The sequence below is a fragment of the Pteronotus mesoamericanus genome, unplaced genomic scaffold (assembly GCF_021234165.1).
Source record: "Pteronotus mesoamericanus isolate MK-2021 breed Mesoamerican mustached bat unplaced genomic scaffold, CSHL_Meso_final contig_2, whole genome shotgun sequence".
NCBI lineage: Eukaryota > Metazoa > Chordata > Mammalia > Chiroptera > Mormoopidae > Pteronotus > Pteronotus mesoamericanus.
The window spans coordinates 31,660,374-31,673,396 of NW_026555084.1; the positions used below are offsets into that span (position 1 = coordinate 31,660,374).

General features: G+C 45.3%; 1 protein-coding gene across 3 annotated transcripts in view; it reads right to left on the minus strand.

Annotated features, from left to right (window-relative positions):
* The window catches only part of CLTB (clathrin light chain B), a 28,938-nt gene extending 26,622 nt beyond the window's left edge, over positions 1–2,316 (minus strand). For all 3 annotated transcript variants that reach the window (XM_054568525.1, XM_054568524.1, XM_054568523.1), the window contains exon 1: positions 1,954–2,316. In XM_054568525.1, coding sequence (XP_054424500.1) covers positions 1,954–2,125 — 172 coding nt within the window. In that variant the 5' untranslated portion in view covers positions 2,126–2,316. The remainder of the gene's footprint in view (positions 1–1,953) is intronic.
* Between the last annotated feature and the right edge of the window lie 10,707 nt (positions 2,317–13,023).

The window sequence follows — 13,023 nt, forward strand, 5'->3', positions numbered from 1 at the left end:
CATGACTTGCTCAGCACCATCTAGGCCTAGAAAGGCAGATGAACTCCATCCCGCCCAGCCACCCACTGAGCCACCAACCCACAACACCTCCCCACCCCCAGGCCTCACTCAGGAGGCAGCTGAGCCCTCGCAGCTTCGGTGGGCGTGAGTCCAGGAGACCCTCGGAGGGCCGTGTCCCTGCTTCTCTCCCTGCCACCTCAGGCACACCGCCAACCCATGCCCCACCCCTGCCAGAGAGGGAACCGCCTACCCAGGCTCTGAGCCCCTGGCGCCCCACTGTCCTGGGAGAGGCCAGGCCCTGCTCAGCTCCCAAAGGCCTCTGGCTGCCCTGCACCCGATTCTACCTGCTTCTCCCTCAGGGGGCTCTGACTTGGGCTCTTTTCAGCAGGGAGTCCCTCAGGTGCAGCCAGACTGGGGAAGCTGATGGTCTCAAGGAGGAGGTGTGGACAAATGAATACTGGTGGGTGAACATGGACAGGCACTTGCTGGGGATTCCCTGGGAAGTGTGAGGGTCCCGGCCGAGCTGCTGCTTCAGGAGACTTCCACGGCTGGCTGCGGCGGTAGCAAAAGGCTCACTCCCCTCCTCACCCTGACATCCCATCACCTCCAGGGTGACTGCTGAAGCATTTGAGAGAGAACAGAGCCCAGACCAGGGAGGCCTGGGGCTGGACCAAGTGCCAGATCTGTCGCTCACAGCTGTGTGACTGGGCAAGATAGTCAAGCCCTCTGGGCCTCCAGTTTCTTCTGTGTTACAGAAAGCCCGTTCCATTTCTCAGGGCAAGGGGCCACAGAGATGCTTCAAAGTCCTCGAGCCTCACGGGCTGTCTCAGTCCTGTCTGTGTCCCCAGCAGGCCAGGCACCTAGCAGGCGCTCAGTAAATGTCAAATGAATATAAACATGACGATAAGGAGCCTTACTTGTAAATTTTATTAAAAAAATATGGAAGATACCACTTATTCCAACAGGCCCATAAACCCCCACCAAAATGGCAACATTAATAGGAAGCAAGGGCTGTTTTGGATGCACCCATGAAGGTGATACCTACTTTTTTACTAAACATTTTCAGAAACTGTTCTTTTGCCCCTTTCAAGCCAGAACCACAGCAGGAATATTGATAAGCACGCTGTTACAGGGTCCAGGCCCTGAACCCTGCGTCTGCAGCCCGCCACCACAGCCCTGGACCACCTCCAGAAAACGCCAGAGGGCCGGACCCCATCAGAGAGAAGCCCGTGTGCCCTGGTATGTCTGACTCTGAGCCAGGCACGTGGAAGACAGTGTGGTCAGGCAGAGAGGGCTTAGAGTCGGACAGAAACAGGTTTAGACTGTTGCTCTGCCACTTGCTAGTTGTTTTAGTTCTGCACTTTCTGAGCCTCAATTTTGCCATCTCTGAAATGGGTTTAATGCTGTGTATAAAATGATTAAATGTGAGCCAAGTGCCAAGCTCCCTAACTGCATGACTTTGGCAGGTGCTGCCAAGGGGAAGTCCGCGAGTTTGGAGTGCCCAGTGTCCCCTGCTTTCCCAGCTGTGGGAGAAGGCTAAGCCTGAGGGGCAGAGGAGTCTGCTTAGTGCCCACACCTTCAGGGCTTAGCTGGGAGCCCCACACAGCTGGATTCGCGGCACTCAGACAACACTGCCAGGGCTGGGCTGCAGTGGGTTCCAGAGCCCGGCAGCGGGGGAGCTGGCCTGGGGAGGAAATGTCATGATGAATTCTTGTCCCGGGAGTACCAGATCCACAGGATCCGGCGGGGACTCCGAGGGGAACATCCAACATTCCTCCCCATTTCCCAGGTCCTTCTCAGGCGCATAGACACAGAAGCCCGAGGCCTGCTCCTGGCGGGTAGATAGCAGGCCCTTGGCACCCTCCCACAGGGCTTGGAGGCCCAGGCTGCGCCGGCCCTGTACCCGGTGCCAGCCCCGGGCCCCCCAGCACCCAGGCCACCGTGCTGACTCACCCCCGCTCGCGGGTCCCGGCTGCGCGAGGGCAGGTGCCCCGAAGCCCTCGTCATTCTCTATGCCCGCGATCTCACTCTCCTGCTGGGCCAGGAAAGCAGCCGCCGGGTCTTCCTCCGCCGCCTCGGGGGCCCCACTGTCCGACGACGAGAAGAAGCCAAAGTCATCAGCCATTTTCCTCGCGTCTCTGCTGGGGCGTCCGCCTGGCGCTCGGCTCTGCGCGGCGCGTGCCCGGCGCTGCGCCCGGCGGCCGCGACGCTGTCACCCGAGAGCCTACGGAGCCGACCTCGGCAGGGACCGGCTCGGTGCAGCGGGACCGCACTTCCTCTCCGCTACCGGACTGGCTCGCCTGTCACCAGGGTGCGGGCGGGAGGAGCCGGGACAGGAATGCGGTGATGTCACCGGCCGAGGGAGGGGGCCCGCAGGACGGCCGGAGGTCGCCTCCCGGCGGCCAGAGGAGGGCGGCGCAGCCTGAGGGGCCCGGAGGCCGGGGCAGCCTTTGCTCCCTGCCACCCCGGTCGCTTCCAAGACAGCAGGACACCGCATGGCTCCGGCCGGATCCAAAGGCGACGCGGGCTGGACAAAGTGGTCATAGCGACAGGGCCACCGTGGTGGGCAGCCGGGCTTCGGGCGCTCGTAGAGGGTGGTTGCCGCGCAGACCTTGCTCCTGATCTATTCTGCAAAGTTTCTCCACGTAAACTGGGCAGATATTATGAATTCCATTATTATGAGTTTTTCCTCCTCTGTTAACAGAAGGAAAATGAGGCCCGGAAAGGTGACGCTATGGCCCCGTTGCATCTTTCCTGCAAGGCCAGGCCCCTTTGCTTCAGTGCATTGCCTGTGCACTTCTCTTCATTTGCGGAGGCTTCAGTTCAGGCCGCCAGAGTGTGAATGGCCTGACTGGATCACAGCTTACAAGCTGGGCCCCTTAAATGCCCCGTAGATATGCACCGGCCTCAGAAAGGCCGACGATTTATCCAGGCAGCCTGCGCTCCTCCACCCAGCCGCCCTCAGTAAACAGTGTCCTACTGCCTCCTCCTCGCAAGCGCTGTGCCGAGCACCAGCGCAACATACATAGTAAAGCCCAGCCCTGGCCATCGGCCGTTACCGGCTACCAAACCAACAGATGGCCAAATGGCCGGTCACAGCCCGGGTGCAAGGTGCTATCGCGTTAAAACCCGGGTCCTGGGACACACAGTGAAGCACCATGGGAGCTGTGCTTCGGGATTTTCTCTTTCTGACTTGAGACATGAAGGTCAACAAACAACTGGAATAGAGAAAGGAAAGATATGCCCAAACTGTGGGTGGCGGGTCCTGCAGTGGGTGGGGAGTAGAGGTGGAGTTGGGGTGGAGGGGAGGTTCGGTTTTGCTCAGTAAATACCTCAATGTTGGTGTCACTCTAATGATGAGAATATTATTAGCAGCATAAACAGGAAAGAGCGAGCATCATCCCATACACCAAAAGGCTGTGGGCTCGATCCCTGAGCAGGACACATACCTAGGTCTCAGGTTTTATCCCTGATCGATCGATCTCTGTCTCTTTCTCTGATCAATAAATATATTCTCACATGAAATTTTTAGAAAAAATGCAACCAATTTCTGAATGTTAATTTTTAAATGACATTTATTTATTTATCATTATTAGAGAGGAGAAGGGAGGGAGAATCAGAGGGAGAGAAACGTTAATGTGGGGTTGCCTCTCAAGCACCCCCTACTGCAACCCAGGCATGTGCCCCGACTGGGAATCGAACCGGTGACCCTTTGGTTTGCAGGCTGGCACTCAGTCCACTGAGCCACACCAGCCAGGGCCTGAATATTAATTTTTTTATCCTGCTACTTTACTGTCCTACATTTTCATGTAAGAGTTTTACAGTTTTAGGTCTAACATTTAGGTCCCGGATCCATTTTGAGTTCATTTTTCTATGTGGTATAAAGCACAGGTTCACCTTGGTTCTTTTCCATGTGGGTATCCAGCTTTCCCCATATCGTTTGTTGAAGGCTTTCCTTCCCCCATTGCATGATCTTAGAACCCTTGTCAAAAAATCATTTGCTCATAAATGCAAGGGTTTCTTTTCAGGGCTCTTTATTCTATTGGTCTATGTGACTGTCTTTGTGCTAGCACCACACACCATCTTGATTGCTGTAGATTTTTAAATCAGAAGGCATGAGTCCTCCAGCTTTGTTCTTCTTTTTGAAGATTGTTTTGTCTGTTTGTCTTGTGATTTCATATGAATTTTTGAATGTTTTTAAATTTTCTGCCAAATGTGCCATTGAGAATTTTATAGGGATTGCATTAAAGCTATAGATTGTTTTGGACAGTATTTACATTTTAACAATATGAATATGATTAACAATAATCATATGAAGTCTTCCAGTTCATTAACACTAAATGTCTTTTTTTTTTTTAGATTTTATTTTATTTATTTTTAGAGAGAGGGGAGGGAGGGAGAAAGAGAGGCAGAGAAATATCAATGTTTGGTTGCCTCTTGAGCGCCCCCTACTGGGGACCTGGCCCGCAACCCAGGCATGTGCCCTGACTGGGAATCAGACCAGCTTCCCTTGGTTCGCAGGCCAGCACTCAATCCACTGAGCTACACCAGCCAGGGCTAAATGTCTTTTCATTTACGTAGGTCTTCCTTAATTTCTTTCAGCAATGTTTTGTAGTTTTCATGTACAAGTCTTTCATCTCCTTGGTTAATTACTAAGTATTTTATTCTTTTTGGTGCTATTGTACTTAGAAGTTTTTTAAATTTCCTTTCCAAATTGTTCATTATAGTGTAAAGAAATGCAAGTGCAATTCGTATGTTGACTTTGTGTCCTGCTACTTTATTGAAATCATTTGTTGGTTCTAATAAGGTGTGTGTGTGTGTGTGTGTGTGTGTGTGTGTGTGAAATCTTTAGGATTATCAAATCATATCATCACATGCAGTTGTTATTTGGCCTAAGATTCATGGGCAACTTCTATGTCTATTTCTGGAATTCTTGCTCTGCCTAACTCCCTCCTCCCCAGTACTCTGTCCTAAAAATCCTAGGCATTTAAACCTCCACAAACTCCTTTTTCTTTCAATCTTGAGACCATTGGGCTCTGTTAGGGTTGCCCTTTCTTACTCAGCAGTTTATACACTTCTTCAGGCAGAAAACCTGGAGAATCATAAGGTTTATTCGTTTGTTTCTTTTCTTTCAGGGATCACAGTTCTGTGCTGCCTTTTTTGTTGTTGTTGTTGTTGTTGTTGTTGATTGATATGAGAGACAGAGACCAAGAAAAAGTATTAATTTGTTGTTCAACTTATCTGTGAATTCATTGGGTGCTTGTTCTGTGTGCCCTGATTGGAGAACCTGCAGCCTTGGTGTATCGGGACAACGCTCTTACCAACTGGGCTACCTGGCCAGGGCTGGAATCTATTATTTCCTGTAAGTTGGTAGTCAGGTCTAGCATAGTGGGTTTTTTCCTTTTTTATTGGGTTTATTGGAGTTACACTGGTTAGGGCCGTGGTTTTAAACTGGGGTTGAGACCAGGGGCAGGGATCATTTGGTGATATTTAGAGACCTTTTTGTATTGTCACAATTTGCAGGAGCACTACTAACATCTAGTGGGTAGTGGCCAGGAATGCTGCTTAACATCTTGCAATGCACAGGACAGCCCCTCGTTAAAAGAAAATTATCCAGCCCAAAATGTCGGTAATGCCCAAGTTCAGAAACCCTGGTCTAGGGTTTGATCAGATTCCAGGTGAATATTTTTGCAAGAATGTTTCATACATGGCATTAAGAAATTTCACATCACATCTGGCTGCCTCTTAGTGACATGAAGATTGATCAGCAGGTTTAGGTGGTGTGGCCTAGTCCCTTGATAGTATTTACCCTTCAGTTCCAGGTAAGCGTCTTACCTCTGCTCTCAGCAGCCTTGTTATCTTTATCCGAAAGAATCACTTTATTTGGAACTGAAAATCGTGCTGATTCTCTTTTAATATTTCTGCATTAGGTGGAAATTCTTAAAGAACTTTCACTCATTATCAGTTTGGTTACCTAGAGATAGCGTTCACAGAGGACAGATAATATGAATGCTTAATTGTTTCTCTTAATTTATCACTTTGCAGAGAAGTGGTGTGCTGGCAATTTCCAATAGCGAATAATGAGCTATTTGTTTGTGGGTTGTTTTCTTTTTGGTATCATAATGAACTCCTGTATTTATACATATTTGATGTGTTTCAGTTCATTGTAGGCATCATATTTTTTAAGTACACTTATTTAGGTATAATTGACATGCAATAAGTGGCACATATTTCAAGTTTACCTATGTGACTACCTAGAAGTCCTCAACACAATAAAGGCAATGACCATATTCACTACCCTGAAAACTTTCGAGCCCTTTGTAATTCCTCTCTTCCTGACCTCCCTGTCTCCCTGCAATTGCCGGGCAACTGCTGATGTACCTATGTATAGTCTTGAGTTTTATATAATAGAATCATACAATAGTCACTCTTTTTTGTCTGGCTTCTTTTACTCAGCATAATTCTTTTAAGATTCACCTATGTTGTTCCATGTGTTCATCCCTTTTTACAGTGCTGAGTACCAGGAGTAAGTTTAACCTAAATTTTTATCATTTAAATTTTTTGGTCTATTTTTTAGAAGAGCTTTCGATTTACAGAAAGGTAGTACAGGGAGCTCCATACATCCTGTGCCCAGTTTCCTCCATTAACACTTTACATTAGTACAGTATATTTGTGATAATTAATGAAGCAGTATTGATACTTTATTAAGGGAAGTTAATATGATATTAGTATAATATATCTTGACTCGTAAAGTATCTGTTTAAACCTTTTACCTAGTTTTGTTTCATTGGTTTGCTTGTTTTCTCATTATTGAGTTTTGGTAGTTCTTTATATTTTCTAACTAAAGTCCCTCATCAGACATATAATTTGCAAATGTTTTCGCTCTGTCTGTCTGTTTAGTTTCTTAACAGTGTGTTTTGAAGAAGTTTAAAATTTTGATGAATTATAATTTATCAATTTGTTCTTTTATGGATTATGCCTTGGTATCATATCTAAGAAATCTTTGCCTAACCCCAAAATTTTGCCTAATGTTATCTTCTAGAAGTGTTATAGTTTTATGGGGTTTTTGGTTTGTTTGTTTTCAATTAGCAATAATTGTGCCCCATTTAAACCTCATTGGCTATGATACTGCCAGTGTGCAAACCTAGTTTTATATTTTACATTTAAGTCTATAATATATTTTACTTGAAAGGCACAAACTATCAGAACCCATATATCTATTAAGTGAGTAGAATTTGTAGTTAAAAATCTTCCTAACAAGAATGCTCACTTTTACTACTTCTATTCAACATTGCAGTGGAATTTTAATCAGAGAAATTAGGCACCGCCCCCACCCCAAAAAAAAAGATAAAAGAGATCAAAATCATCCAAATTGTAACAGAAATAAGATTATTTCTATTCACAGATGAAGTGATTTTATATATAGAAAATCATCAAGGAAACATACAAAAAAACTATTAGAGCTAATAAATGATTTTAGTAAAGTTTCAAGATACAAGATCAGCCTTGGCTGGTGTGGCTCAGTGGATTGAGCACCAGCCTTTGAATCAAAGGGTCACAGGTTTGATTCCAAGTCAGAGCACATGCCTGGGTTGCAGGCCAGGTCCCCAGCAGGGGGCACGCAAAATGCAACCACACATCGATGTTTCTCTGCCTCTCTTCCTCCCTCTGTTCCCCTCTCTAAAAATAAATAAGTAAAATCAATAAAATCTTTTTTAAAAATCTAGACATAGACCAACAGATTAGTATTGAGGGTCCAGAATTCAATCCATGTATTTATGGTCAGTTGATTTTCAAAAAGGATACCAATACCATTCATGAGGAAGACGAGCCTCTTCACCAAATGGTCTGGGATAATTGGATATGCACATGCCAAAGAATGAAGATGCACACTTGCCTCACATCATACACAAAATTATCAAAAGAGAGCAAAAGCTTAAATGTAAGACAAAACTATAAACTTTTTTTTAAAGATTTTATTTATTTCTTTTTAGAGAGGGTAAGGGAGGGAGAGAAACATCAATGTGTGGTTGCCTCTCAAGCGCCCCTTACTGGGGACCTGGCTCGCAACCCAGGCCTGTGCCCTGACTGGGAATGGAACCGGCGCCCTTTCAGTTCACAGGCCAGCACTCAATCCACTGACCTACACCCACTAGGTCTATAAAACTGTTGAAACATAAGCATAAATCTTCATAACATTGGATTTGGCAATAGATTTTTCAATGTGACACCAAAGCACAAGCAACAAAAGAGAAAAATAATTGATTAATTGGATTTCATCCAAATTTAAAACTCACCAGAGGACACTATCAAAAAAGAGAAAAAAAAGAGCCCTGGCAGGTGTGGCTCAGTAGAGTGAGCACTGGCCTGCAAACCGAAACATTGCCGGCCTGATTCCCAGTCAGGGCACAGGCCTGGGTTGTGGGCTGGGTCTCCGGTTGGGGACATGTGAGAGGCAACCACACATTGATATTTTTCTCCTTCTCTTTCTCCCTCCCTCTCCCTCCCTCTAAAAATAAAGAAATAATTTTTTTTTTTTTAAGGGAAAGGATAACCCATAAATATGGGAGAAAATATCTGCAAATTATGTATCTGATAAGGGTCTAGTACCAGAATATGTAATGAACTCTTACAAATTCAATGACCAAAAGACAAACAATCCAATTTAAAATACAAGCAAATTACTTGAATGGAAATTTCTCCAAAGAAGATATATAAATGAGCACCTATCACATGAAGAGATACTCAACATCATTAGTTATTAGGGAAATGCAAATTGAAACCACAATGAGATGCCACTTCAGATCCACTAGAGTGGCTATAATTTTTTTAATGCTGCTTTAAAAACTTTTTTTATTTACTGATGAGATAGAGAGAAACATTGATTTGCTGTTCCACTTATTCATGCATTCATTGGTTGATTCTTTTCTTTTTAAAGAAGCACACTGAGATACTGGTCTTTTTAGAAAATGTTTTAGAAGATTTTATTTGTTTATTTTTAGAGAGAAGAAGGAAGGAACAGAGGGAAAGAAACAACAATGTGTGGTTGCCTCCCACGCACCCCCTACAGGGGACCTGGCCCACAACCCAGACATGTGCACTGACTGGGAATTGAACCAGCAACACTTTGGTTTGCAGGCTGGCACTCAATCCACTGAGCCACACCAGTCAGGACTCGTTGGTTGATTCTTATATGTGCCCTGATGGTGAATTGAACCTGCAGGCGTTTTAGGACAATGTCCTAACCAACTAAGCTACCCCGCCAGAGCGGCTGTAATTTTTTTAAAAAGGATAAGTAAGTGTTGCCCAGGATGTTGGGATGCTGTGCAGTTAGAACACTCACACCTTGGTGGAGGAACATAAAATTGTGCGGCCTTTGTGGAAAACTGTTTGGTAGTTCTTCAAAATGTTATACATAAATTACCATTTGACCCAGAAATTCTACTCCTAGGTATATCCAAAAGAATTGAAGACAGATAGTCCAACCAGAAGTTGTCCACAAATGTTCGTAGCAGCACTATTAACAATATCTAAAATGTGGGAACAGCCCTGGCTGGTGTAGTTCAGTGGATTAAGCGCGCCGGCCTGTGAATCAGAGGGTCGATGGTTTGATTCCCAGTCAGGGCACATGCCTGGGTTGCAGGCCAGGTCCCCAGTAGAGGGCACATGAGAGACAACCACACATTGATGTTTCTCTCCCTCTCTTTTTCCCTCCCTTCCCCTCTGTCTAAAAATAAATAAATAAAATCTTTTAAAAAAATAAAATGTGGAAACAACTCAAATGTCCACCAACTGATAAATGGATAACAAATATGATATATGCATACAATAGAACACTATTCAGGCGTAGAAAGGAATGAAGCAGTGATACATGCTACCGCTTCAATCTTTTTAATCTTGTGTACAATGCAAGGCAAGTATGCAACTTCACTAGCATGTGCATACCCAGTTGTCCCAGTACCATTTGCCGTAGGGGCCAGGCTTCCTCCTGATTGGTCTTTAAAGCATTATGCCAGGTGAAAGAAGCCACACCCCAAGGCCACACATTGTATGATTATTACATACCCAGAAAAGAAAAATTCATAGCAACAGATGTAAATTAGTAGTTGCCAGGGGGAGGAGGAGGGAGAAATGGGGAATGGCTGCTTAATGGGTATGGGGTTTCCTTCTGGAGTGCTGACAATGTTCTGGAACTAGATGGCGGTGATGATTGCACAACATTCTACTAAATGCTGCTGAATTATACACTATGAAATGATTAGAATTGTAAACTTTACCACAATTGTTAAAGGCTCAATCAATGTAACTCACCTTATTAACAAACCAAAAGGAAAGAACCAGATGATCATCTCAATGCAGAAAAAGTCTTTGACTAAATTCAACATTGATTCCTAATTAAAAAAAAAAACTCTCAGCAAAATAAACATTGCAAAGAACTTCCTCAACCCGATAAAGGACAGCTCTGAAAAACCTTCAGCTAACATTAAATTTAATCATGAAAGACTGAATGTTTTTCCTTTAATACAAAATGAGACAAGGATGTCTGCTTTCACAACTTCTAGTCAACATTGTGCTCGCAGTTCTAGCAAGTGAAATAAAAGGCAAGAGCGGGGGAGGGGGGAGAAATGGGAGAGAGCAAAGCTGGAAGACTAACATCATCTGATTTCAAGATGTGTCGTACGGTTACAGTACTCAAGACAGTGTGGTACTGGCATCATGAGAAACGAATAGAAAAAGACACACACATATAAACAACTGATTTTCAACAAAGTTGCAAAGTCGACTCAGGGGAGAAGAGCTAGTCATTATATTTTTTGATGCTTAAATTTCCTTCGTCGGAACCAAAATCTAAGATTGTGGAGGAAATTTAAATGCATCTCGGTTATTTAAACCATCTGTAAATAGGTCTCCTTTCCTGCCAACTGAGGTGTTGTTTGAACTTGTGTAATTTTTTTTTTAAATGAACATGGGGTTTTAATAGAACAATAACATATCTCTGCTTTAATGGACATTCCCCCATCATCCAAAATCTAGGTGGGCCTTTCCTGCCAACTGAGGTGTTGTTTGAACTTGTGTAATTTTTTTTTTAAATGAAAATGGGGTTTTAATAGAACAATAACATATCTCTGCTTTAACGGATATTTCCCCATCATCTAAAATCTAGGTGGGTCTTTTATGTTCCGATTCGAGATGCTCTAATTAAACACCATCCCTCTCTATCCCAAAGGCATTTGCTCTATTTCCCAATTTGGTTCCCGTGGCTCAAGTCCTATAGGTCCATCCACATTCAAGAGGACTTTGCTCTAAGGACCTGGCTGGGCCCAAAACCTATAGACCTTGTACGCTCTGTGCCCAGTGCAGTTTTCAGCACTGTGGACTCAGTGGCGGTCTCATCGAATGCCGAGCTGGGAGATAAACTGTACCCAGGCAAACAAGATAATATCATCTAGTGATAAGCGCTTTGAAGAAAACATTACATAGTTGGGCCCCCTCTGAGGATGCAGTACACATGCTGAGTCAAAAGGAACCAGCCACGTGAGGACCGGAGTGGCAACAGGCAAAGGGTACAGCAAATGCAAAGTCCTTGGGGCACAAATGAGAACAATGAGGGAGAAGCTTGAGAGTTAGGAGTTCCAGGAATGAGCCCAGAGAAGCAGCAGGGGCCACATCACACAGGGCCTTGTGGGGCACAGTCAGGAGCCTGGATTCTACTCTGAAAACAATGGGAAGCCAACAGAGGATTTTGAGCTGGCAAGCGGTGGGATCTGATTTACTTTTTTAAAAGTGATGTAGTCCTTGCCCTGTCTGGCGTGGCTCTGTTGGTTGAATGTCATCCCGCAAAACAAAAGGTCGCCAGTTTGATTCCTGGTCAGGGCATATGCCTGGGTTGTGGTCAGGTTTCCTGTTGGGACACAGGGGAGGGGCAAGCAACCAACATTTCTCTCACACATCAGTGTTTCTCTCCTTCCCTTCCCCTCGCTCTAAAAATAAACAAATAAAATATTTAAAAAAGTGATTTAGCCCTGGCTGATGTGGCTCAGTGGATTTGAGGGCCAGCCTGTGAACCGAAAGGTCGCTGGTTCACTTCCCAGTCAGGGCACGTGCCAGGGTGGCCAGCCAGGTCCCCACTGGGGGCGTGCCAGCGGCAACCCGTTGACATATCTCTCACACGTTAATATTTCTCTCCCTCTCTCTCTCTCTCGCTTCCCCTCTCTAAAAATAAATAAATAAATAAAAAGATTTAAAAAAAGATTTAGTCCTTGCCATGACACAGTGCAGACCAAAGGGGCGGGGGGAAGAGTGGTTCTGTGGAAAATAACCTCCAGGGTGATCTGATCATAAATTCCTAACTGGGCAGGTCATGGTGGGTAGTCACGTCCTAGGCTCCAGCTTTTTAATAAAAGGTTTATCTTTGCCTTAAACCACCCCTGTCCATTGTTTCTGTGCATCTCGGTTAACACTCCTTTGAAAGTAAGGCTCCTCCCCCTCGAAGGGGGTCGCCCCCGCAGAGAGCACAGAATCTTGTAACTACCCTGTAATCCAATCCCCACCTTGTTTTCTTTCATCTCCACACAATCTTCCTACGTTCCTTCCTGAATTTCAAATACAAAACCCCTGCAAATTGTCCTTCTCTGGAGCATTTGAGGTTTTGTTCCCAGATAGAAGTCATCCGTTCGGCTCAGATAAGCTCTTATAAAAATCCCCTACTGTTAGCGTGGTCAGTGACGCGGGCTGCGAAAGAATTCACAAGGAGAAGAAATTGCAGAAAGCCAAGTTTTTACTTTACTTTCCCAGGAGAGGGAAAGGGCTAGGTGCAGAGAAATGCACCAGCACTGAGGGGTGGGGACTTTGCGCTTTTATTGGATTAAACTTGTATTTAAAAGGGCGGGGAGGCTGCTGCTGTCAGGCCGGGGGCTGTGGGGGCGTTGCAACACAGGAGGTTTCCTGCGGTTTTGCATCGGGCAGTTTCCTTCAATGTTGCCTTTTGCCTGCCACTGGAGCGGGGGAGTTAGTCAGGTTCTG